Genomic DNA, 26,112 nt, shown 5'->3' with positions numbered 1-26,112 from the left:
CTGGATGATCTTACAGGTCTTTTCCAGCCTTAGTGACAAGATGGAGCAATGAAAAGGCAGGATTATTTCCACCTGGCTGCTGGGAGGGAGTAGGCACCTTGTCTGCCATCACCAGTGCCCAGGGACTCAGAGCTAGCTGCCATGCTGAGTCTCAGGCCACCGCAAAGCACCCTGCCTGTGCATGGAGCACAGCTCTGCTGCCTGTGTCCATCCTGGCACAGGAAGGCCAAAAAAAATAATCAGAATGGATCGTGCCTGTCAAATAAAAAAAATAGCACTGTCTGGAAAACGCACTGAGAGAAGTTTGTTGTGAGCGCATTAGCCAGCTCAATGTGATCCCTTTCCTGACCTTAATCGGGATTTTATGCAGGGCTTTAGGGATATTGCAGTGCGCCCTCTAACATCATAAATATTAATAAGTGTACAGAAATAGGATCCTGCATTCAAAGGCTGAGGGTTCACGTAAATATTTTAATTCGGGAAGGAGGAGGGGTAATAAAAGGATAGCGAAGGTGATTTTTTAAGCCTCCTTCTCCAATTTTTTGTACAAGCCGTGTACCCTGCCGGCTGCTGTGAGAAAAGCCTTTTCCACTTCACTAAACCCAGAGCGCGCAATGAGTCGTGCCATAAACAGAACCATTCGGTGGGCACAGGAAATGCAGCCGCTCCGTATTTGGCCGGGGCAGCCAGGAGTGGGCTTCCTTCGCTGCTCTCCCTCCTCGCTTCCCCAGGCCTCAGTTTCCCATCTGCAATGTGCCAGGGCCATTACTCAAGAAGCCTGAAGGTGGTGGTGTGAGACCGAAGCAGAGACACACTGCTTTCTCCTGCAGTCGGCTGACAACCTGCCCGCTGCTCAGCCTCCGAGAGAGATCAGGTGATAAGGGATGGCATGGGAGCTCCTCACTTGGGACAGGTCCCATTTTTCAATCTTACTGTGATTTTCATTGCTTCTACTGCATGTGTAGCTTAAGAAAGCAAGATAAGAAGTATGTAAATATCTGGATTTCATCCCCCAAACAGGACCAATTTTTTTTTTTTCTGTGCATCTCATGACCTCTTTGAATCTATCCGTGTGCTTGGCAACCTTTTGGTCCTGCAGGAAATGATCATTTGCTCACATTACACATTAGGCCATGTACTAATACTGCAGTACTGCATCAGATCTTATTTTCATATTCCATGAGAAAAAGGATCTCACTCTAGCACTCCAGTAACTAAGTTGAAACAAAGTCAAAACTGTACGTAGACTTTATCCAACCATGCTAAATACAGCACTGAAATTATACTTCATAGAAAAATCTGAAAATACTAATTGCTTTTAATGGAACGTCTCGGGTTTATAAGCTCAGTTGTTTTTGACAACAAACAAACAAACAAAAAAAAAACCAACAAAAACCTACAAACAACAAAGCAAACCACATATTTCACACATAAAACAAAAACTTTAGTTCATTATATCTGCTACTGCAGTTTCACACTAGTTGGTTAAACCTGCCCATGAAGCAGCCTTTATTAAACTCCCACCATCCAATTTTCATAGAATCACAGAATGGTTTGGGTTGGAAGATCATCTAGTTCCAAACCCCCTGCTGAAAGCAGGAACACCTAATTCCTGCTGAAGTGGTTTGGATTGCAAAGATGCTGCAGGGACCCCAAAAGCAATGCCTGCAACCTTGACTTCTAAAGCAAGGCAGAAAAGTTGACATGATGTGATGGGCTCAGAGGGAAAGGAAGAGCAAGAATGGCACAAAGATGTGTTAAAACCACATGTGGTGGGAAATGAGAGAGGGATGGGCAAAGCCACTTGTTGCTGCCAGGTCTGCCCCTGCCAACTCACAGGGGGTGCTACCTATGAATCAAGGGCACGTGTGCACATGCTGACTCATGCCTGCAACCACCTGAATTGCAGCTGAAGTTAGTGCTCTGGTGTGTCACCTGAAGAAGGTCAGGAGAGGGTGTATGTCACATTCATCCATCCTTGCTGCAGAGCTATTAGCTTCCAGTCAGGGAAACAGAGCAGTGAAGTGGGTATATTCCTACCAAATAACTAGTGCCAAACATGAGCCATACACATATGGGGGTGGCCATACACACATACAAGGCTATAGGAATGAAGACGGTCTGACATATGTCACTGCAAGGGCACCTGCAGGATGAGGTGGATCTGCCCTGTGTGTGTGCATGCACAAAGTGGTCCATGCCCTGCTCAGCAGTGCATCACCCAGTGAGGATTCACAGGAGCTGGAGTGGGATGTAAGCCACATGGCACTACCTGTGAGTGCTCTGAGATGGATAGCAGGCTCCTTTCGCCAAACATTTTTTCTGTACTGCACTGACGCACAGAAGGCTTTTTTCACATGACCTGAAACCAGCTTAAAAGTCATGTTCTGCCCCCTCTCACTAATGGTGCCTCTACCATGCATTCCCTCAGGCCACTGGAGCACGATGCCCATGTAAGCGCAGCCGAGTCAAATGGATGCTCACTCTGAGCTGGCTGAACCTTATCTATTCTTGCTGAAGCTGCTCTTCATTATGCTGTCATCTCAAATATCAATAAGTAAAAACACAGCATGGCCAGGACGTCTGAGGGAAGTGACAGGGGCAACACATTGAAACTTCTTGTGAGGCCCCATCTGGAGTACTGTATCCAGGACTGGGGATCCCAGTACAGGAAGGACATGGAGCTCTTGGAGTGGGTCCAGAGGAGGGCCACTAAGATGATCAGAGGGCTGGAGCACCTCTCCTGTGAGGAAAGGTTGAGGGAACTGGGCTCGTTCAGCTTAGACAAGAGAAGGCTCCGGGGAGAGCCTTCCATGTGTGGCCTTCCAATACTTGAAGGGAACATATAAACAGGAGGGGGTACGACTGTTTATGAGGGTGGATAGTGATAGGAAAAGGGGGAATGGTTTTAAACTGAGACAAGAGAGGTTTAAGTTAAATATTAGGAGGAAGTTTTTCACACAGATGGTGGTGACACACTGAACAGGTTGCCCAGGGAGGCTGTGGATGCCCCATCCCTGGAGGCATTCAAGGCCAGGCTGGATGTGGCTCTGGGCAGCCTGGTCTGCTGGTTGGAGACCCTGCACATAGCAGGGGGGTTGAAACTAGGTGATCATTGTGGTCCTTTTCAACCCACGCCATTCTGTGATGATTCATCTCTCTTTTTTTCTCCCCTTTTCTTACATATTTTGATATTTAAAGAACAAACTCCACCCTACGGTAAGCGCCTTATAGCTCCCCCCCATTTCAGATCCTTTAACATGGACCTGGAGGACATCTCCATTTACCCCACAGCCACCCTTGCCCGTGGGCAAGGATTGCTCTCCTGCGAGGTACTCACAGTTCACAGTGACCCGGACTTGCTTGACATCTGCTGAAGCGACCTCGTTGGCAGCTTTGCACTCATACTTGCCCGACTGCTCTCGTGTGATCCCCAAGATCTCCAGGTACTCCTCCTCACCTTCAAACTCCCTTCCTGCAGAACAGAAAAATACAGGTGATGGCTCTCTGGTAGGCATACAGACTGGGGAAGCCTTCTGCTTAATTGCTATGGAGGAACAATCACAACAGCGATTCTGCAAATAAACAACAGCCACTGAGGGAGCTATTTCGAGGTTATTTCAGACGCCGTATCAGCAAGATATTTGCATTTCATTTAGTTATCGAAAACTCAGGTTCAGGAAATTGAGAAGGAAGCACAAGCGGTAGTACAGTGTTGCACAGGCTGCCCAATAGACACAATCTCCATCAGGTGAGGATGGACTGAGTTCTGTGGTATGACTGAGAGAAGTCAGCCCACTGATGTGCTTGACCAGGGGTGGCTGGTTCCCCAGATATGCTGGTGCACTGTCAGCAGCCCTTTCATCACTGCCAAACTGGGAAAAATGTCTTTTTGCCTCTCAGAGCAGCTGCCACCCTGAAGAGCCATCGATCAGGCCGTGCTACATACAGTTAAACACATCCAAACTGAGAAATCAAGTGTCATTTGATCCACAGAGCCCAATAATCATTACGAATCCTCCATCTACGGTATATGAAATGACACATTTAAGCTGTGCTGCCTCGCTAGGACAGCTCTGAAAGCTGTGACTCGAGAATCAGGACAGATTTCCCCTCATACCCCCTCAAAGAAAACATCAACACAACAAGGACTCCCTTTCAGGCTTCTAGGAGAACAGTCAGATTTTCCAGTGAAACTCTGCCCAGGAGACAATTTCTGCTCAAAGGGTGCTGAGCACTTCTGAAATTGTGCCCACTTCCCATTAGTTTGACGGAGCTCAGCCAAGGCCCGGAGGACAGGGCTGCTCCTCGGCTCTGCAGCACTGATTTAAGCCCCTCTTCGGAGCTCAAGTTCCCTATAGTCACTTGCAACAAATCCTACCACAGACACTTGGCTGCTGCAGTGTATAAGCCTGGGCAAGCTGGGTGCACCACACACACAGAGTGATTTGACTTCTGCACTAGAGGTAGGAACTTGAGCAACTTCAGAATCTGCTCAGAAATCTGTCCATCACACCATTATTTCTGCCCTTTTCTTTTCTCCAGGCAATTTTCAGAACCGTTCTAAGGGAAAACCATCCCCTGCCATGGAGACACACAGCACATGCATCTTTTAAGCCCATAGGAAGACAAGCTTTCCCCTTTCTTTCAGTGATCCCTCCTCCAACTCCTACCAGATGTTCAGATGAGTGGATACCTCATTGGTAAATCTCTAATTTCCAACTGCTCTGATGCAGGTTTTCTCATCCCTAGCAGTCGGCTGAGATGCCTTACAATGACAGAATCATAGAATCACCAAGGCTGGAAAAAACCTCCAAGATCATCCTGTTCAACCATGCACCTATCACCAATATTTCCCCACTAAATCATGTTACTTAGTACAGCATCTAAACCTGTATGTCTTTCTGCATGGCAACATGTATTTTACAAGGCAATCCATTGGCAAAACCCTGCCAATGCTCTGACACACTGCTTCAATCTTATGCTGGTGCTTATGGACAGCCAGGGCAGAGTTCCTGGAGGAAGAAGTAGGGCAGGATTTGCATAGGTATTTTTCAGTGGGGTAGCTCATGAATAAGTCTGAGAATATTAACTCCTGTAGGAGCAGTGCTAGGCCAGTCCTGGTACGGGAAGGAGCTTCAGTGCCCATCAAGCCCATTCCCATACTTCAGCATGACACAAGGGTTGTTTCTTGGTGACAGCCATGTCCTGCCCTCCAGTGACAGGCTCCGCAGTCTCTCTGGACAGGCTGTTCCTGTGCTTCCCTGTCCTTGCTGCTGAAACCATTTCCCTGCAGCCTGACCAAGTCTTCCTTGCTTCAATTTAAGTCTATTATTTTTGTCTTTGCCACCTATTGACAAAAAGAACAAATACTCATTCCCTCCTTCTCTGCAATAGTCTTTTATCAACTTTAAATCACTTATGCTCTTCCCTTGATTGTCACCAGGTTGTTTTTTTTTGGCTGAATAGTGCCAGGTCTTTCAACCTTTCTCTATTGGTGAGGTTTTGTAGACCTTATTCATTCCTGCTCTTTCCGTTTAGATCTCTCTGACAACACCCTAAACTGTACACAGCATTTCAGATACAAAGCATCGCCACAGCTGAACATAGGCAGAGAACTGCAACACTTCTGCACTGTGGTGCTGTTTGTATAGCCAATACATCTGGTGTGTTTCTGCCATAGCACGAATCATTTTTGGTTGGGAGGCTGGGATCTCCTCTAATTCCCACATCATCTTCTAACACGCTGCTGCCTGCTAATAATGCTCTTTGAAAATGCCACCCTCAGTCCGAGCTGACAACCACTACTCCACTCCTCTCACAGCAGCACTCCCAGTTGGTAGGTCAGCCAGTTGACTGGAAAGTTAATTGGACATCCAGGAAAGACTTACAGGGAAAAGGTTAAAACATAATTTGCCTCTGCTTTGCAAATCATTTGCTCTGCAGTTCTGCCTTGTTTATACACAGGGCTCATTCCAAGTGGGACTTGCTTCTCCTGCAATTTGCCCTTGTCACAAGACTGTCACTGTAATGAAAAAAGGGTTGAGGGTGACTTACCAGCTCTAATGGAGTGGCACCCTCATTAGGGGTGCTGCTAAGTCTGTCTATCAGAGCACTGCATCATAGGGGCTCCAGAAAGTATCCCAAGAAGTGCACAATTTCCTAAGTGAAGATATTTTTCAGCTCCTCTCTGATGTATACGCATGCACTTAAAACCATGTGCTGTGTCCAGCAGAAGGGCTTCCAGCAGCAATGTGCAGCCCTTACCAGCAGGTGATTCATATGAGGGGCTGCTGCTTTGCCCAGTGGAGCTCTACCAGCATGTGTGAAAGGGAGGCTTCTGTGTTAAAGGAAGCTGAAGATACCACCAAGCCTACTTAGCTCCTCATTCCTCTGCCCGAGGATGCAGATATGAGCATACCACTTCAGGAGAAGTTTCTGTGATAGGCTGTCTGAAACAGTGGTGGTGGTATCACTGATCCTGTCCCCGCAGCAGTGATCTGTTTCAACCCTGGGCATCAACATTTTCCTAAAACAACTTGGTTAATCCCATTGCAAGTAGGACCCGTTTGCTTGCAGCCCTGTCTCCCTAGAGTACATTAACCATTCGTAACAAAGAGCATTTATATAAAATTGAGGTGTCATAGTACGCATCAGAGAGAGAAAAAAGATATATCACGGTGTGTTAGAAAAATGTCAGGTTGTGATATCTTGCACAGAGCTGTAGAGATGTTTTCACTAATTCACCTTGGCAGCCAGATTAGGTGAGTCATATTAACTCTAACCTCCAAGGCAAAGCGAGGCGGGGGGAACAGAAACACAGCTCCATACACAGAGCAAATTTACAAATGTTTCAGCGCAGAAGCCAGCTTTGGCAGGGAGCTGATGGTTGTCACGTTGCAGTTTATCAAAGCGGGGAGGGAGAAGGTTGGGGCAGTGCTCTCTGGTGCATACAACAAAGAACATACTCTGTTAGGCAAAGAGCGGGACTGCCAGCTCGTGGCAAGTGAGCTGCTCTGTTCCCCACTGACAGAAAACATCTGCCTTAAGTGCACTACCCAGGGGAACAATCCTGGCCTCACTGCCAAAACCGTCCTTGCTCACAAGGGCTGTCCCCCAGCTGTGTTGTCTTTTTTGGGGCAACTCCTTTGCTGTGAGGGGCCTACTGTGTGTCTCCTCTGCCTGCCTGCCTCAGCCACATTTCATATCCCCTGGGTTCATAAATTAAATCATGAACCCTAACAGCAAACCAGCCCTGCAGTGCCAGCCTACTGGCAAGAAGCATCCTTCTCTGCAGCCCATGGATGTGCCCTCATAGAAGCCCTCACAGAAGCCCCTCTGTATATTATCCCCCAGTGACATGCACACCTGCCTATGCTCTCATCCATGCTGCCAAATCACACTGTGCATGCAGAAACACAGACTTGGACTTTCCCCATGTGTTTATGGACATTTTAGAAATGGGTGCACTCGTAGAGGTGGCAACCATGATGTGTGCCATCCTCTCCTTTTTGTGCCTCCCACACTGGGCTCCTCCTTGTGCAGAAATTTCCTCAGTGCATTTCTTTTTTTAATTCCGTTGTGTTTTTCTATTAAACTGAAGCTCAAGCTCCATGAAAGTATCTGTTTGCATTTGGTATGTGCAAAAAGAGATCAGATGCTCTGCTTCTGTGTGTTTCTTCCAAGCCCCTTTATAGTTGTGATGAGGGGTGAGCAGAAAGGGCTGTGTGTCCTGGCTGGGCTCTCCTCTGCCTGAAACAAGATGTAAAGGGATGAAAAAGGAGTGCAAATCAATAAATGCCATTTGAAGTGATGTATTTTGTGTGTGGCAAATTCCAATGCTGAAGTTTTATTCCCTCTGCACTGTCCATTTACTGTTGAAGGTCTTGCCCTCTTAACTTTCTTTCTTCCCTCTGCAACTTGTATTCCCTAGAAATAGTCTTCTAAAAGCCAAAAATAGCCACAGGAGACTTAGACATCATTTTCCTGTTTTACATCTAGCTGGGATTTTTTTTTTAAATTCAAAACTTTGAAGTTTTCATTTATCAGCCTCCGTCTCCTCACCCATCACAGATTCCAATGAACTTGGCAATTTTTCTGTCCCTTAGCTGAAGAAGCTTGTTTTTAGCAAAGAGATCAGTGGAGAGCAGCAGATGGTAGATGAGCAAAGGGACCGTCAGTGCTACAATGCTACAGCAAGGAGGGAAGGTAGAAAAATGAGCATGGCACAGGATACGGAGAAAAATAGATGGAGAAAATGAAAGATAATAGAGAGGGAACAAAGAGAGGGACAGAAGCTGAAGCTGGGAGAGGGAAATGGAAACAAAGTGAGATTCTTCAGGGACTGAGAAAAAGAGAAAATGGTGGCCAGCTACAGACACAGAGAAATGCATTGAGCCAAAGAGTGAGATATAAAGGCAGGAAGAGAGATGGTGGTGAACAGAGATGCACAGTGCAGAGAGGCACAGGCTGCCATGGAGTCACCACTGCCAGAGGGACAGGAAGAGAGGGGTCAGATGTAATAAGGCAATAATTACTTTGTTCAGGGAGCAAGGCACAGCAGGGTATTTATTGTTCAAGCTGGCCTCATGCCTCCTATGCCCTTAGGTCTGTAGCTATTACACATGAACCAAAAAACTACTGCAGTGCCAGTGAGGGCTCTGGCCGAGCTCTGGTTCCATGGATGCGAATGAGTCAAATCAGGAGGAAGTATCCTGCCATGACTTTTCCTGGTGCTCATGGGACCTTACTCAAAAGCAATCCCATTTTCTCCTTCTGTGCAGAGCTGGCTGCTGTACCTTTCCATCCAGGACTGTGCCCCAACAGCTCAGGAAGCCTGCACACCTAGCAGGTGTGTAGGTTTTGTGGACCCTCCTCCAAACCCTGCACACCTAGCGTGCACGTACAACAGCTCTGGATGAAAGCAGCCTCTGTCTCCAAACTCCTGCTCCCCCTTTTCATAAGTGGCCACTAAAGGTTGTCTCATGCACACACCACTGGATGTGGGCACAGAGCAGGTGTGCAAGAGACCACTATGTCTCAATAACTGAGTACATTTTTTCTGTTCAAAACTTATGCGGACATAAGGAAGGGAACCTTTCTCTGAAATACCAAATTCTGGTTTTGTTGAATCAGAAAAAGGTATTTCATTCTGCCTCAGCTTGAGATGTCCATCTCTTTTCTTCTTCTTTCCCCCCCTCCCCCACCCACCACCATTACTTATTGAATTGGACCCAAGTTTGCTAACACTTTTTTAATGAACAGAAATAGCATTTTTTTAATAGCTAAATTGCTCTTGCACAAAACTTGGCCGTGATGCCAATGTATAAAGCAAATTATCAGCCACAAGGTAAATTAAGTCATCTAATGTCACAGCTACAGTATTATGCTCCCTAAATGTTGCATGCTGCGATGTGAGTTGTGTTAGGACAGTGCTAAGAAACATCAAGTACTAATCCCACTGCCAAGAAAATGACATACAAACACGAACAAACCAATAGTTGCACTGTTCCTCCATCCCTAAAATTGGAGGTTACTTTACAATGTGAGGCAGATATCATAATCAGCTGGAGGAATCCCTGCGATGACACCAGATGCTTGAATAAAACCATGCATTGGAAGGGAAAGGTAGAGAAGTCCTCAGGGCTGAGGAGACTGTGCTGGAGCAGCTAATAAAAAGCTGGTTGAAATCAGGAGGTCCAACAAGGAACGCCAGTGCCAGCCCAGCAGCCCCAAGTTTAGGAGTTACATGATGTGCAGTCATGGATGGTAGCACAGCTGGGATTTGTTGCCCACTGTGTTAAGCACAGGAAGGCAATGTCAGCTGAGACCTGCTGCATGGGACTGAGATTTTCTGCATGTCATGGAGACTAATGAAAGGTAATTAAAATGCAACAGAAAGCAGCCAATCACTACTGTCTCCCATAGCCGGGTCACCTGGTTTCCTCTCATTTGGCCTCTTCTACTCCTTCCCCTACAAGTTCTTCCATCTTGGACAAAGCACTCATGCTATCATCGTTAAGCAGTTGGAAGACAAATTTGACAAGTTCTTCCCTGAGGACTCAAGGCTAAGGAAAAGATAACAGCAAGAAGTCCATTCTGGGGCATTTTCCATAAAGCACAGCTGAACCAGATTGCTTCTATCCTGCCAGCAGGGAGCAGGAACGGACTGCAATGTCCTCACTTTAATTCCATGAACCCTTATGTCAGGCTTAGAACTTTGGGAAACCTCACGTGATGGTGCTCAGTAGTACTGGTTGTGCCAGTCAGCCAGTGTAAGAACCACAGGGTTGGTCTGTGCTTGGTGGCATCTTTAAATGTCCTTCTTATGTTCCTTACAAGAGTCCTGTGTCCTGTGTAGAGCAAGACATGCTCAATATACTATTGTGCAAGAATCAAGCGGCATGCTTTCGCTGGCATCCACAAAAATGTTTCCCTGTTTTTAAATGTGGGTTTGTTGCCTTCTGTGTTATGTACACTTGCACTTTTTGAGAAGGGGTAAGAATGAACCCAGAACTTCAATGTAACTTAAACATTGTAAGAAATACAAAAAATAAAAATAATACAAAGATTCAGTGTAGCTCACAGAATTCCATGCTTTTATGTTCAGAACTTGAAAAAGGCCTAAGAAATTACAGTCTGTCCCAGATTTACTCGAAATAGGAAGCAGTGTTAACTCAGAAGCTTATACATTGCTGTTCTTTCTCTGCAAACTGGAGTGAATCATTTCACAGACAGATCACACAGCCCCTGAATCTCATGTGCTTTTGCAAGACCGCAATTCCTGTAGCTCATCGCTGTTTTCAGCGAGGCTACTCTGAACACAGAGTTCACAACTAAATCGTAAAGACCAGGGATTTCCGTATCAGCCTGGATCTTTCCGCTGATCTTTTACACAGCTATAGTTTTGAACTGTAGAAATGGGGTCAAAGAGTTAAGCCACCCCTCAGCAAGATTTACCCTTTCAAAAACACGTCAGTGTGTTGTGACGCCTGGCGCCAATATTTGTATTGGTGGATTAGCTCCTTGAAAAATCATTTTGTTTGCTTTCCTGTTGGCCACTCTCCCTGCTGCAATGTTTCTCAATTAGGTCCAGCACAGAGACTGCCTGACACCATCACCATACCTGTCATTCATGAAAGGAGCAAGGGGCTATTCTCCAGGGGACGTGGGGGATTGGAAGCTGAGGCTGGGTGGCTGCTCTTAAGACAGAGTGTGCATGAAGCACTGCCAGGTATCAAAACAAGGATCACAGAGGATTTGAGCAGGGTGGAGTGTGCTGCTAAGATAACTGCCTGGGCTCGTACACTGCAGGAACTTCAGATCAGTTGGGCTGGCCCCTGTGATATTATCATCTGAGTTATCTGCTGTTGATTCATAGTGATACTGGTCCAGATAAATGACTGCCTCAGCACAGGGTGTCTAATTCCTATGCTATTAAACACACCCTTGCTTTACAAAGAACAGGGAGTCTCTCTCTCTCTCAAACTAGCAAGGCTGACTGCGAAGGAGGAGGAAGGCTTTTGCTCATCTTGCAGCTTATACAATTGGACAGGGGAGGCAAGCAGTGAGGAAATACAGGCCCTGATTTTGAGCTTTTCAGCTCCCAGACGCTGCTCCTGCAGTTGCAAGTGCAGCTGCTGGTCATCAGCTCTACTGCAAATCATGGCTATGAGTTAGATCCTCTCCCATCAGGAAAGTGAGATATCAGAAAGGGAGAAAGCAGAAGATGATGAGTAGAAGAAACAGTTTCAAACCACCTTCCCATTTCTTCCACCACGTTACCTTGTGAGACTACAAGAAAGTCTGAGAAAAAAAAAAATAAACAAAAAGGTATTTCATTGCCTTTGTCCCAGTTCCCAATGCTTTTTCTTTCCATGATGCTTACAGAAAACTTCAACAGCTGTACTGGATGTAGGGTACAGACGGCAGACCAAAAACACTGACCGAGAGAGCATGAGAAACCTTCATTTTATGTGCCAGACTCATTGGCTCCTTTCTGCAACCTTTCTGAAGAGAAAGGTGTTTTATTAGCACAAGAGTTTTACCATAGCTGAAATAGCAGTTGTTCTAATTAAACCAACACGGAGCAAGACACCTTAATCACCGGCACAATTTCATCTTCCTCGAGGAGAGAAGGAAAGAGGAATCACACCTGATAGGTGAGAGGGAAGAAGGGCAAATGTGCTGATTCCTCAATTTAGAGCACGAAGGGATCTCTCATCTCTGTAAAGATTAATGTAAGCTTCTGATGACATGTTTTATTAAATGGTTATATAATAATTAATGCTTGAAAACAAGGTTTCCAAAAGCTTCTAAACGCTTTAACTGAACAAGACCCAGCAGCTTTTAATGGCATTTGTGCTTGCAAGTCACTCAGGTGCACTGGAAAATGTCACCTTTGCTCCCCTATTCAAATCAGCACCTCATTTACTCCATCAGCACGACCTTGTGAGGCTACGTGGAAGCAACCAGGGACAGGGGTGAAAACCCTGAGACCTCCAGGGAGAGGGCCCATGTCCCCTCAACCTTGGGCAGAGGGAGGAGGGATTGACAGCACACGGCCTGAGTGAGAAATCCATCAGCTGCTGAGCAAGTACCCAGACACCAAGGACACCTGAGGAAATAACAGCACAATAATTCCCTTCCCGACTTCCAAAGCTTGCAATGGGGAGGCCCATCCGTCCCTGAGATGAGGCATGGCAACAGGCTAGGTAGAAATGCTGCTGGCAAGCTGGGAGGCCAGTGGGCCAAAGCTTAATAGGAAAACAGCAGTGATTTGTCTCCACCACTATTTATGTTTCAAGCACATGACAGGCTGTCAGTGGAAGTGAGTGCTGCTAAATTTACTGCTTCTAGGATCTTGGCCACAGTTGCATACTTGACAAGTCACTTCATTCGAAGTGCTAGGTGCTGGGCCAGACCTTCATCTCCCTTGCTCCTCTTCAGCAAAAGCCACAGCTATCTGTATATATGAATACCCTCCCCCTCGGGGTATATATTAGCAGGGTATGAGCTTAGAGAAAAGGGACATTCCCTACACATTCATTTTTAACCTGACATTTGCTGGTCTTGTTCTGAATGCAGACATGTCGGAGCTTAGTAACAGAGCTGAGCAGTAGGAGAAGGTGAGTAAAACTGTGTATGTGCATGGGTGCACGAATGGGGGAAAGTATGCGTGGAGGCTGGGACTGAACGCATGGCAGAGCATTAACATGATGAGGTGCGCAAGGGAAGGCTGGCAGGCAGGAAAACGAACGCGGGAGATGCTTGCAATCTTGCCTGGGTACAGCAGAGCTTTCTCTGCTTCCTCTCTGCTTTGGAGGACTGCAATTCAGAGCACCATTTGCCTTCACTGTCTCAAGGGCTGCACTGTGCCTGCCTCTACACAGCTACATGCTCGCCCAAGAAAAAGCACTGTTTTGGCAGATGTGACCAGAGACTGGCTCCATTTCTGCATGAGAACATTTCAGGGTTGATCCTTCTTACCTAGGCTACAGTCCAGGTGTGGCCCATCTCACGTCAGTGGGGCTATTTCCACAGCCTCTCACAAATCCTGAGTTCAGCCCACAGCAACAAAACCGAGCACTGCCCTTCCACACTTCTCAGCCATTTGCTCTGGCCCCTGCTGCAGCAAGGGGATGACACTGAGAGGTGGGAAAGATGGGAAGCTGTTCTGTGCTAGTGCTGCACTCAGATGAGTTCTGGACCCAGCTAGACACCACCCCTGCAACGGCCTCCTAGCAGCACAAAGGTCTGTCATGCTTCCTTCTAGCTTCTTTTCTCCTCACAGTACTACAAACACCTTGTTGAAGAGCACTGGTCTTAAGCATTCTGAAGCTGTTCTCTTCTTTATAAATCTGTGCAGCTCTGTCTCCCCATTTGCCCGCAGATATCAAGACTAAGTTGTCAGGGATATGGTAACATGAAAGACAGCCACAGTGGAGTAGGCATATCCCATGGAACTGCCGCAACCTCTCCTTTCCTTATTTCCATGCACAGTGGAACTCTGCCTTTTTTCTTGCATACTCTTGATCTCATACACAAGATCCTTTCAGTTTGTTCTCTCATGTGCACTCAGCAGATCATACACATGCATGCACACAAACACACATCCCTACTCAAGAGTGCTGTGCAGAAGCAGGACGCATCCTCTTGTTTTCTGTCACATGCATGCACATTGATTGCAGCTCTCCACCAGCCCCTTAGGAATCTGCTTCACTCCCTTTTCCAATGGGCCAGAGGCCCTTGTTCTGCAATTGCGCCACATAGTTTATATGATTAAATGTAGCATCTGCAGCTACATTAGCTGGGCTAATAGTGACAAGTGCTATCAATCCTCATACTTGAGTGAATAAACTGATCACTGGCTGGGGACAGAAATCTCCCCTTGTCGCTCATCACCACAACGCAAAAGCTGTATGCTTCATGTGGGTTTCTACGCTGCCTTCGCAACAAACCAAGACTGCAAATGGGCCACTTCTCCCTCCTGGCAGACTAGAGTGCTGTAACATTGGCTTGCATCAACAAAGGCATATTTACCAGCACTGCAGTACGCAGATTTTGGTCACCTCTCCTTTACTGCAGCCCCTTCTCCTCTTTATCATCATTGCCACTGAAAGCATCTGCAATTATCAACATCTTGTCCTTGTCTGCTGATCTGTAGGGCCAGTCACACATGGACAAAGATAGAAACCTGGACTGAAACGTGGACTGAAGGAAACAGGTGGAGTTCACAAGTTCAAAATTGACAAATAGTTCTGGCTATCTTCTGCTCTTCCTTTGATTCGCTGCTTTCCAAGCAACGTAACAGACACTTTTGTAAGTGGCTCAGCCAAGGCTGCTCTAAATTTTACAGGGGGGGGGGAACACGACAATTGTGCCCTCCCACCTGGCCTCCAAGGACCAGGAATTCATCCACAGTAATCATCTGTGCTCCGTGGACTGAGGTCCTCTGACACTTTTACTAGATAAGAACCCCTCTTAATAATCCAGACACCCAATCTAATTCCTTTTTATCACATCTCCAATAACAATATTCCATCTGAGCACTCTGTGTAGGCGATGACTCAATGGAGAAAAAAAAAAAAGAAAAAAACAAAAGTCCTGCAACTTCTGACCAGAAGGAATTGAAATAATAATTTAAAAAAATGGCTCTTAAACCTCCTCTCCCCAATCACTTATTTCCCTATTTCTCAGCTGCTCTCTAAACTGCTGTCCTTGTATTTCTAGGTTCAGCATTCCAAGTGGGATGCTGGTTTTGATTAAAACAACTTCCCGGCTTACAGGTTATGTCAATATCCTGGTGGGATTTTATGCAGTCTGCAATTTCAGAACAGTTGAAGGAGGAGAGGAATGTTAACTACATTAAAATGGTGGATTTGTGTGCAGACTATTTGTTTTTTTTTTAATGCTGCATTAGGAGCAGAAGGTCCTGAGATAATTTTTAGGCAGTTTGAGCTTACATATACATGGGGATGAGTAGAGCAGGAAAGAGAGGGATGAAGAGGTGAAGGAAGGAGAATGGAGAACTGGGGAAGAACTAAGTAAGACAACAAAACACAAATGAAACAAAAAACAAAAAAAAAGCATAAAGAAGATAGTTGGTGAGAAAGAAGTCTGAAAGAAAATTACAGAAAGGGAGAAAGATAAGGAAATGAGACAGAGAGCAAGAGATACAAGTTAAAGGTTGATTAAAATTGGAGGGGATGCACAGGGTTAGTCTAAGCAATGTGTATTGCCATGGGAAAGCAGTGAGGAAAGTAGATAGTGTTGGCTGGAAATACAACATGCAAGTGGTTACTGAACTCTGAGCCTTTCAGATGTATTTGAGTTATATTGATCTGTGGTAAACAACTTCACTGCTCACACGCAACTCAAAGCTGCTAGCAGCTTTGCCACTTACATGGTATATATGCATGCATGGAACATACAAGTCAGAAGATAGATAATATGTCTCTATGATCTTCTATAACGAAGCCTAGGGACAGAGTGAGTTTGGTGCCTCCTCATTATTTTCTGTTTGCTCCATCATATTAAAGGCAGATAAAGCATATCATTACCTAACTACCCTCCCATTTCTAGATAAGTAAGTGCTAGCATCTCGAATGCGGACGACTCCTCTAAAAGGCCTCAGCTAATAGAATGCTTCATATTATGAGACAGTCTGTGATTAATGACTCAAGAAGACAAGGAAGAAGCTGTACTCTTAGCCCACAAACAATCTCAGCACCGCAGGAGATCCAGAAGGCAAGATCCAGCACTTTTCACACAGCCCTGGAAGGGCTGGAGAATGGGTCAATGTCTGGATGGAGATCAGTGACGATCGGCACCCCTCAGGGTTCATCTTCATCAATGACATTGACAGTGGGATCAAGTACACCACCAGCAAGTTTGACACCAAACTGTGAGATGCGGTTGACACACCCGAGGGATGGGATTTTATTCAGAGAGACCTAAACAGGCTCAAGCAGTGGGCCCAGGAGAATCTCATGAGGTTCTACAAAGCCAAATGCATGGTCTTGTACCTGGGTCACAGGAACCCCCACTATCAGTACAAGCCAAGGGATGAAATGATGGAACTTAGCTCTGCTGAAAAGGACCAGGGGTACTGGTGGATAGCAAGCTAGACATGAGACAGCACTGTGCCCTCAGCCCAGAAAGCCAACTGTATGCTGAGCTGCACACTCAGCAGATCAAGGGAGGTGATCCTGCCCCTCTACTCTGTGCTGGTGAGGCCTCACCTGAAGTACTGCATCCAGATGTGGAATCCTCAGTACATAAGAGCCACGGACCCACTGGAGCGCCTTCAGAAAAGGGCCACTAAAATGATCCAAAGGATGGAACACCTCCCATTTTGTGACAGGACAAGGGAAAATGGTTTCAAACTAAAAGAGGGGAGATTTAGATTGGATATAAGTAAAAATTTCTTATGCTAAGAGTAGTGAGGCACTGGAACAGGTTGTGCAGAGAGGTGGTAGATACCCTGTGCCTGGAGACATTCAAAGTCAGGCTGGATGGGGCTTTGAGCAACCTGATCTAGCTGTAGATGTCCCTATTCATTGCAAAGGGGTTGACTAGATCATCTTTAAAGGTCCTCTTCAATTCAAATGATTCTACGATCCTCTGATGCTAACTTGCAGCTTGTCAAAGAGCATTTGTCATATGCAGTCTGCTATGAGGTGATTTCCACTCACATGCAAGGAAATCCTGGTTCTTCCATTCCCTGTTCTTTTTCCATCTAAAGGTATGTATAGGAAGTCATGATAGAAAGCTGGTGGAATGAGAGACTGAGGTACTTGTTCAGGTATTTTCTTAAGCCAGAAGCCTTTCCAAGCCCTTGCCAAACAGAAATTAGTGGAAGGTTGACATTTAACCTTCTTAATTTGAACATCCTCTGGATATCTGCACATGCTATTTCTTCTAGAATGCTATGTCAACCAATGCATCACTTGCCTAATGATTCAGGGATTTGAACACCTTAACTTGGAGTAGACAGTGAGTTGAGGTAGGAAGGTATGACTCCCTGTCTGTGTTTCTGTTCACTCAGTCATCCATAACACTGGTAGATTTCTGTACTAGCCCAAGGACAAGCTGTGCTCTTTTCAATTAAGAAACTAAAGATAGAGTAAACATTTAAAGTACCCACAAAGACGATGCCGGCAGAGACCATTCAGCACTGCTTAAGAGTCACGAGGAGGGAGATGGCCTTGACTCCCTTTTGAGGTGGGAATCTAGGTCCCTACCTGCTCCGTGGTGTATATCATCAGCCCTGTCCAGGAAGAGATGCCTTAAGAGCTCGGATGGGAACAAAGGACATAGGGATGCTGACCTACAGCCCCTTCCCTGCTGTCTGCATGGCAGCTGTGAAGGTGCTAACAGCCCTTCCAGCCCCTTCACTGAAGACTAGATGATAAATTGAATTTCAGGTTAGGCAGGGGCCTTTGTAGGGAATGATGAGGGAGAATTTCCTACTGAGTTTTCTCACGAGAAATGCAGTCTAAGTTAGATTCAGACTAATAGCCTAACACTTGTTCCTTTCTAAAAGCAGAAAATGCCCAAGGCATTTTTCTTGTGCTTGTGCAAAGACACTGATCACAAAACTGTGTACAGCACCACATTCTGGGTCCCTTCTGCAGGGAAAAATCATTAAGCAAAATCACACGCATACACCCAGCAAAAAAAAAAAGGAAAGAAGATGAAAAAAGTCTGTGTGCAGAGGGAACAGTCACAGCTGGTTCAGTTTATGAGACAAGAAATTGTATTTCAAAGAGAATACAGGAGTTCTCCCCTTTGAGAAAGTTATTAACCAGAATTCACAATAAATCTTCCTCTGTTTATATGCCCCTAAACTGAAGGGCCCGGCCAGAGATTACACTGAATTCTGCAGGGCTCTGTCCTAGCAAGAAAAGCTCACAACCCTCAGAGCTTGCCATCCCAGAGATCTCCATCACCTCTCCTGCTTTTGACCCATCACCTTCCTGCTTCCACTTTCTCACCCTTTTCCCTCTTTTTCAGCTCACGTACCCCTTTTTGCCTTATCACTTCTCTGTCTTACCCTCTCTTTCTTCTCCTTCTCTTCCTCTATTATTACTTCTCATGTCTTCCTATTCTTTTCTCCTTCCAATCATATTTCTGTCTAAAAGACCAAAATCTGGCCATAACTCATCTGAACTACTGCAATGACAAAAACATTCACAGAGAAATAGCAAATGGGAGAAGAGTTCCTGTATTTGCGGCTTTGTTTTGCTTTTACAGTTGTCTATTACATGGCAAACGTGGAGATTGTTACAACAGAGACAATTCCATCTCCCATTACATGATTGGAAAATACTTGGTTGCTCCACTTCGAAGCTGTATGGAATTATAAGAAGAGAGAGAAAAACAAAACAGAACAAAAAATCCCCTACAACTAATGGAGTTAAAGAGAAATCACTGGGAGCTGTTGATAACAAAGAATGCCACGTGTGAAAGAGCATGTCTGCTAGAAATTTCCTTGAAGATGACCTACTGAAGAGGTGTTTGGTTTGAACCAATTACAGTCTGCATCTATTTATACTTAAGGACCCTGGTGGAAAGCTCAAGTCTCACAAAAATATCTTTTGCACATATCAACTTCAGTCCTTAAGGCATTTATCAAGAAGGCAGGCAAACAATAGAAGATATAATGATGGTGTAAAGGAAAGAGTAAACAACAGAAAGAGAAGGTCAATTCAGCAATCCTATGCATAGTTGCTCTTAAAAATTGAAAATTTAATGTGGAACATACATTCATGTTTTGCACTCACTTCTTAACAAGGAAGCAAGTAACTTAAGGAGGTGACAGGTTATCCCACAAAAGTAAAATAATAAATCAGGGAGCTTATATAAATAAAGGACACCGTCTTCTTAAGCCTCTCTCATTGTTTGAGGAAAGACATGGCCTGGGTGGATCACTGCTCTTTTTCTGACAAGGCTTTTCTTAGATACATCCTCTGTGTCCTGCTGCTCTCTACTTCTAACAGTGTCTCAAATCACACTTTTCTATACGTAGTATTTGTGTGGTCAATTTTATATAATGCAATTTGTACTCAGCAGCCTGGAAACAAAAGTATAACAAGCATTGCAAAGCTGATATTCTCCTCATTAAAAAGAGAAAAATCTTCCTTCACCGCATATGACCTAGTATCTGTATCTCCCTTCTGGACAATATATATTGTGCTGTACATACAATGGAAGCAATAAATAAGCCATTATGTAAAGCAAGAAGAGACTTTCTAATAGGGCAGTGAGCATTTGGCATGAAGGCATTGATTTAAGCATCATTCAAACAGGTAATGATTAAAAGATGAGAAAACGCCTGCTCTTACTCAGGAGCCCAATCAAGATATTACAAAAACCTTCCACAGTTTTTGCACAGTAACTCTCTGCGTAACTGACGCCGAAGAGAACTTGAGGCACTGGAGCGGGAAGCGTTTGACCCTGCTGCCCCACACCTCTCTGTTCTGAAGACTGAAGCCTTCAGCTTCCAGTATTTCGGTCTTGTACTTTCCCCAGTACAATAGTCACGTTATAAATTAAGCACGATGTTGGACTTGTACAGCAAGCAGTGGCCAGCGCTCACACCAGCAGAGGGAGGATCTAGTCTAGGATGAGCACAGCAGTGAATGCGGTATCCATTTATGACTAGAAAAGCAGTCTTTTTTAGTTTCCATTCCATGCTCCCACCTCCTCTGGTTGAGGAAGCCTCCCTCGTATTCTTCACGCGCACATAAACCTCAATACGGCCACAACCTGCTACCCAGTGTCACAGAAGGTTATGACGAATGACTCAGAGTTTTCAACTACAGGTCAAACAAAAGCAAATTGGAAAATATACAGTATACTGCTGACAGCCTTCAGAGTGAGCACTGCATGAGCCTGACACAGAAGTAACTGAGCACCTTAACTGATTTACACTATGCTTCTTCTCTTCCAATCCACCCGCTTTTAACCAGCTGACTGAACTCCTGGACAATGCTGTGGACCTGGAGTCAGCTCTGCACGACTCTTCCTGTCCATCTCATACTAGCACCCACTCTTTCTCTTCCAATTTCTTCAGTATGAATATCACAGCAGGGAAAAGCTGTCTTCTGCAAACTCCAGTTTAATACTCTGGCATGGCATCAATATCCTGCTTCTGTCTCTTCTCTTTAATTAAGTTCTACCCCTTCCTTTTATGCCCCTTCTCCTTAACTCGTTCAAGTCTTCCTCTTCTCCCTGCACCTGCTTCAACCTTCCCGGTGGGTTTTTATTTTCTTTCCCTTTCCTTCTCTCCTGGAAACCTGCCAGTGATACAGTAGAAGGGAGCATACCGAGAAAGGTTAGGCAAACACAACATTATTACCAGAATCAGCAACATATTGCTCATTAAACATTTAAAATCAACAGTTGCTGGCTTGATCTGCCAATACTGTGAGAAATGCCAGTTTTAGCTCAAGGTGCCTCTTGTTTCCAAAATGGCTTTATTTATGATGTGGGAGCTGGTGGCTGCGAGAACAAAACCTCACCTCCAGCAGCCAACAACACCCAAGCTACAGGCGGCACCACGGGAAGTTCCCCAGTGAGCACCAATCACTTCTGCCTCCCCATCGCCCCCGCTGCTTTCCAGAAACAAATGGATGTGTAAGAGCACAGAAATGTGTTTGCAGGAGATAAATTATTTATCTGAAATTTACTGTTGTGAAGTCAGCGTAATTCTCAAATCCGCAGACATATTTTATGCACTGATAGGACGTTTCAAACAGGGGCACTTGGACTTGTTTTTCCCCTCCTCCTGCAAGAATTAACACAATAATGCCTCACCTGGAAAAGAAAAGAGCTGGCACTGGAGCTGGGAAGGCATGAGGATAATACGCTTGTAATTTAGTATCATGGCCCAGCAAAATTCTGTTTCTTGATAAACAAGACAACACAAAATTCCTTCCCCATTCCTTCTAATTTCTGTGATGTTCATCCTCAATTTTTTATCCCTTGCTTACAATGCTGATTAACTCTGTTGTTGGAAAAGAAGAGCTTTATACTGTAAGGTACAAACATGCCCACTACTGTGGGCAAATCCTGTGCTTGCAAACCCTATGCTTCTGCTTGTGTCCACCCACCTGCCCTGCAGCGGCCTTTGCTCTCCCCGAAACCCCCTCAGACTGATCACTTCTACTCTTATAGGACACTCTCTTCTGCTGTCATTCTGGGTCCACTCTGCAACAATCAGTGTCTTCCAAATGACATGCTCTTCCCAGGAGTCCATTGGGAAGCACAGCGTATCTAAAAACAATGCTGGCAATCTCGCACATCAGAGCAGGCATCAAGACTGAGATACTGTCTTCCCATGAAATAATTTCTGGGGCATTTTTTGCAAATTATTCTAAAGGGAATAGAGCTTGGTCTCCATTTCAAGACAGAATCACTCTGGGCTTAACTTGTTTGACACATAGGACACATAGCAGAGGACAAAATAAGATTGTCCTCTGCAATGGCAGGAGTAGGGATGTCAATAATATACCACACTGTTCACACTGAAGATAATCAGTCCAAATTCCTACAAGTTCTGGTGTCCAGTGAGCAGCAGCAAGTACTTCAGATGTTCACTGGCTCCTTCCCCTTAAAGTCATTCAGAATGGAACTGAGTATAGCGCAGCCATTTTTTGTGCACTCCTTTGCTCTGCGCAGGTATGCTTGAACAAGCATACGCTCAAAGAGAAGCCAATGGCTTTCTCAAGGCTCCTGTAAATCCAGAAGACAGCAGTAAAAACTGTGATTTGCCTGTCTATAAGTGAGCATTTTTGAAAAACCCGATGGAACATTTCCAACAATCCAGAGTTCCTGCAGAGAAGTCCCAAAAGCTCCTCCTTTTAACAATAACTGTACAAGTGGATGCACTCCCCCACCTGCCACTTAAGAAGCCTAATCACATACCAGATCCTCCATCAGAATTGGCCACCACACAGCAAAGGAAAAGCTGGCAGTCATTTTCACTGAAACGTAGCCTAAGCATCTTGAAATGCTGCCACCAGAGTTTTCAGAAGGAAAAGACAAAATAAGAGTCCTTTGATTCAAAAGCAGTCTCTCTCCTCCTTGCATCTGGCATGCCTTTTGTTTGTTAATCCAAATAAACACCTGACCTATGGTCAGATAAAATAGGCTGTATTTTCACTGATAGGAGAAAATCTTCACGTCGCTGCAAATGGCTATTTTTGTGTGCTCTTTGATATTCAGCAGGAAAAATAAAGACCGTCTTCCTAACCTTCCCGAGTTGATTATGAGTCACCACTGTCAATTGGACTGCAGTACCCTGCCCAATCCAGCCCGAAAAACATACTCTTATACTTTCATTCTGTGGCAGCAGTTGATGGTAAGAAATTGCTGTTGCATTAACCCAAATGTTAGCCAGCCACTGCAGGTCTCAGACATAGCCCCGTTATGGGAGCCTCTATGGATCTGCGCAACAGATCTGGATCACTCTGGCAAGTGATTCTCCATGAGAGTGGCCAGCTGGGATCTACCTGCTCATCTTAAACGGAAGGTAAATGAAAATGTTAAAGTTAACCTAACAAAGGAAGTGGCAATAGGTCACACTCCAGCTTTCCGAGCCAAAACTGAATCAGAAGAGCCCTCTCACTTTGTCAGAGGAATCAATACAGATGAGTCAAACAACAAAGCAAGAGGATTTGCTATCTAGGCAATGACCCAAGTGGTCATCAACTGCAAAGAAATGATTTAAGCTCAATGTACACCAGGTAATTTAAATGGAAATAAAGCACGTTCAAATTTCTAAGGTTGGTACTGTGAACTGAAGACTGAAGAGAGAGTGGTCCCACTAAGCCCTCATTAGAAACCCAGAAGTGGTGAAATGGCTTGCTCAACTTGCAATATCATTGTAGCTTCAGGCAGTGAAATTATTTAACTATAAAATTGCCTGCAATCACTGACCTGAAATAAGAGCTCAATAACTCTGGCCTGTTATTAGGCTTAGAAACTCCCCGAGATCCAGAGGGCTGCAGCAGCATGGCAGATCCCTGTGCTCCAAAGCACTGTTGCTGTGCAGAGCAGTTTTAGGGTGAGGAACACCTCCCATTCTCCTTCCTTGAGGTTTCCTGAGGGCTTGATCCTTCCAGCCACAGGCTTTTTTTTTTTTATCTGGACCAGATGCAATAGTTGTGAAGAGGTAACTTTTTGTCAACATAGTGAAACTGATGCTACTCACCCTCTGGTCAACACCATTGCATCATTTCTAGACGGTTGTGTTTCTGTCAGTTGCATAGCAGACTTAAACAAAATGAAAACAAACCAGCCATTTGCACCTCTGTAACAGGGTCAATCTTAAAATTACACATTTGGCTAAATGAGTGCAACTTCCTCATGTAGTCAAGCCCTGAGCTCCCTTTTTAAGAATAGGCAGAACACCAAAAGCTATTTTCTTATGAGAAACCCCAGAAATAAGTTTCAGGCCTGAGAGAGAAGGATTAATTTGCTAGTAATGAAAGTGACACGCAGGGAAAATGTAAAATCAATCTTGTGTTTAAAGGCAGAACAACACTGGCTCCACTTCCAATTTTTTTCCTCTCTCTCTCACTTTCTTCCTCTCTCACCACAGCCAGCTTGTTACCACCGAGCATACATTATGCACATTACCCACAAGGCTCTGCTCTGTTTAAATTAAAAAAAGAAACAGCGTTTTTAATCAATCTATTTGCACTCTTCTGTCACAACTCACAAAAGCATTTTGATTTCTTTTCATTGCTCTCAAGAGAGCGCAACACAAATGACTAAAAAAAAAACCCAAAAAACACTGCAAACTAATAATAATAATAATAATAGCAATAGTAATAGTAATAATAATGACCTCCCTGAAAAAAGACAAAAAGAAAAAAAGAAATGGAAAGGAGAGACACGAGGTGTTAGCCAGTCCTTGAGAGAAAGGCAGGGCACCTTAAAAAACAGCAGGTCAAACTTAGCCAGACCTCCATGATCTGCCTTGTTCTAGCCTTGACATTTCTCACTACCAACAGCTCAGACTAACTCCAAAGAAATGGAGGGGCTTTTTGATCCTTTAAAAGCAGGCTCACCTGCCTGCACCTTTTCTGCAGTCCCTGGCAATTCTGATACGTTCACATTTGGAAATGAAGTTGCTCCCAGGAATTCAGTCGCTATTTTGGGTTCCATACACTCTGCAGTTCGGATCCAAAATTAAAAATAACAGAGAAATGTGTAGCTGTTTTGCCCATACTGAATCACAGCCATGATTAATTTTACCATTCAGATTTAGCGAGCGCTAATTCTTTCCTTCCTTCTCAAGTAAGGCAACAAGCAGAAAAGCAGACCATAACTTAACAAGGCCATATAATGCTGCAAACTGCTGTTCAGCTTTCTAACCATAAACAATTTTACACAGTAAAAACCTTCTCTCTCTCTTTCCCACAGATGAAGAGAAAAGGAAAAGAATGTACCCAAGAAGGAACCTTAACACAGGATCAGGATCTGCCCAGTGCTGGACCCCTAACAGAAGGAAATATGGTGGCTGCAGAAGATGGTTCCTTGCTGCAGATGTTTTCATGCCTCCTCCACTCCACTTCTACACCTGAAACATCTCACACCAAACTGTAGCAGCTATCACAGATGTACATACTTGACACTTTCAGACCTAAATATTCTCCATGTCTCTTTAGTTTAACACTCCTGCACTTCCTGTTCTGGTGGTAAAGATCCTGCCAATACGGTGATACATCTTTCTGCTCCAACTCAGATACATAACTTGTCCCTTCTGGCCATATCAAAGACATACATGGTACATTAATTCTAAATTATATTCACAGTTCAAACTGTGAAAAAGATTTACTATTCAAAGAAGCAAAGCTAGGAACCATATCCGAGATACAAATCTAGATGCTAGTTTAAAACTGCTACATACAAGTATTCTGGGTTGCCAGCACCTTAGGGTTTCGTTTATACTTATCTGTAACCAAAATACTGCCACTGTCCCCTGCAGCTTTAAAAATGGAAGAGAGGAAGGGAAGATACTGGTTATCTTCCTAATTGCTTCTGTGTAGCAGTCATCTGCATAGGAAATGATGCTGGGATTTGCCATGGGCTTTAAGAGAATTAGATGCTCTCTATGCACAGAAAGTCACTGGCTCTGGATGGCTAACTCCAGTAGGCTATTTGGAAAGTCCCAGTTAAGTAGCAACTCTCTGCAGTGCTGGGAAAAGGAAATGAGAAAGAGCACAATGGCTTAATGGCACCCTTAAAGGTAGTGACTGCCCTCAATACTCAGTTTCTCTTTGAACCAATCACCATTTCAGAGGCAGTGAGGGAATGGATAGGCAGGGTGGGTGCAGCACACACCAGCGCAGTGCTGGCTCTCTCTTGATTCTTGCTGTCAGTATCTGACCTTAGAGGCCGCAAACACTCAATTTCTGGCAGACACAGAGAAGAGATGGGAAGTTTGGCAGGTACCTCTACAATAGGGAAAGGGCTGCAGCATTTTCCAGTCAAAGCAGCAGAAGGCACTGTGCTACAGTGCTCTTATGTAGAAGGGCCCTAGAGAGAAGGGCTCCAGAGAGAAGGGCTCCCTGCAGGTAACCAGGAAAAGCGTCAGCC

At 44.9% G+C, this 26,112-nt stretch overlaps 1 protein-coding gene across 4 annotated transcripts in view; it reads right to left on the bottom strand.

Annotated features, from left to right (window-relative positions):
- The window catches only part of LOC125689536 (limbic system associated membrane protein), a 957,706-nt gene that overhangs the window by 22,152 nt on the left and 909,442 nt on the right, over positions 1-26,112 (bottom strand). For all 4 annotated transcript variants that reach the window (XM_048936808.1, XM_048936828.1, XM_048936797.1 and 1 more), the window contains one exon: positions 3,341-3,475. In XM_048936808.1, coding sequence (XP_048792765.1) covers positions 3,341-3,475 — 135 coding nt within the window. The remainder of the gene's footprint in view (positions 1-3,340; positions 3,476-26,112) is intronic.

The sequence above is a fragment of the Lagopus muta genome, chromosome 1 (assembly GCF_023343835.1).
Source record: "Lagopus muta isolate bLagMut1 chromosome 1, bLagMut1 primary, whole genome shotgun sequence".
Classification (NCBI taxonomy): domain Eukaryota; kingdom Metazoa; phylum Chordata; class Aves; order Galliformes; family Phasianidae; genus Lagopus; species Lagopus muta.
This window is presented reverse-complemented; position numbering and strand designations above follow the sequence as displayed.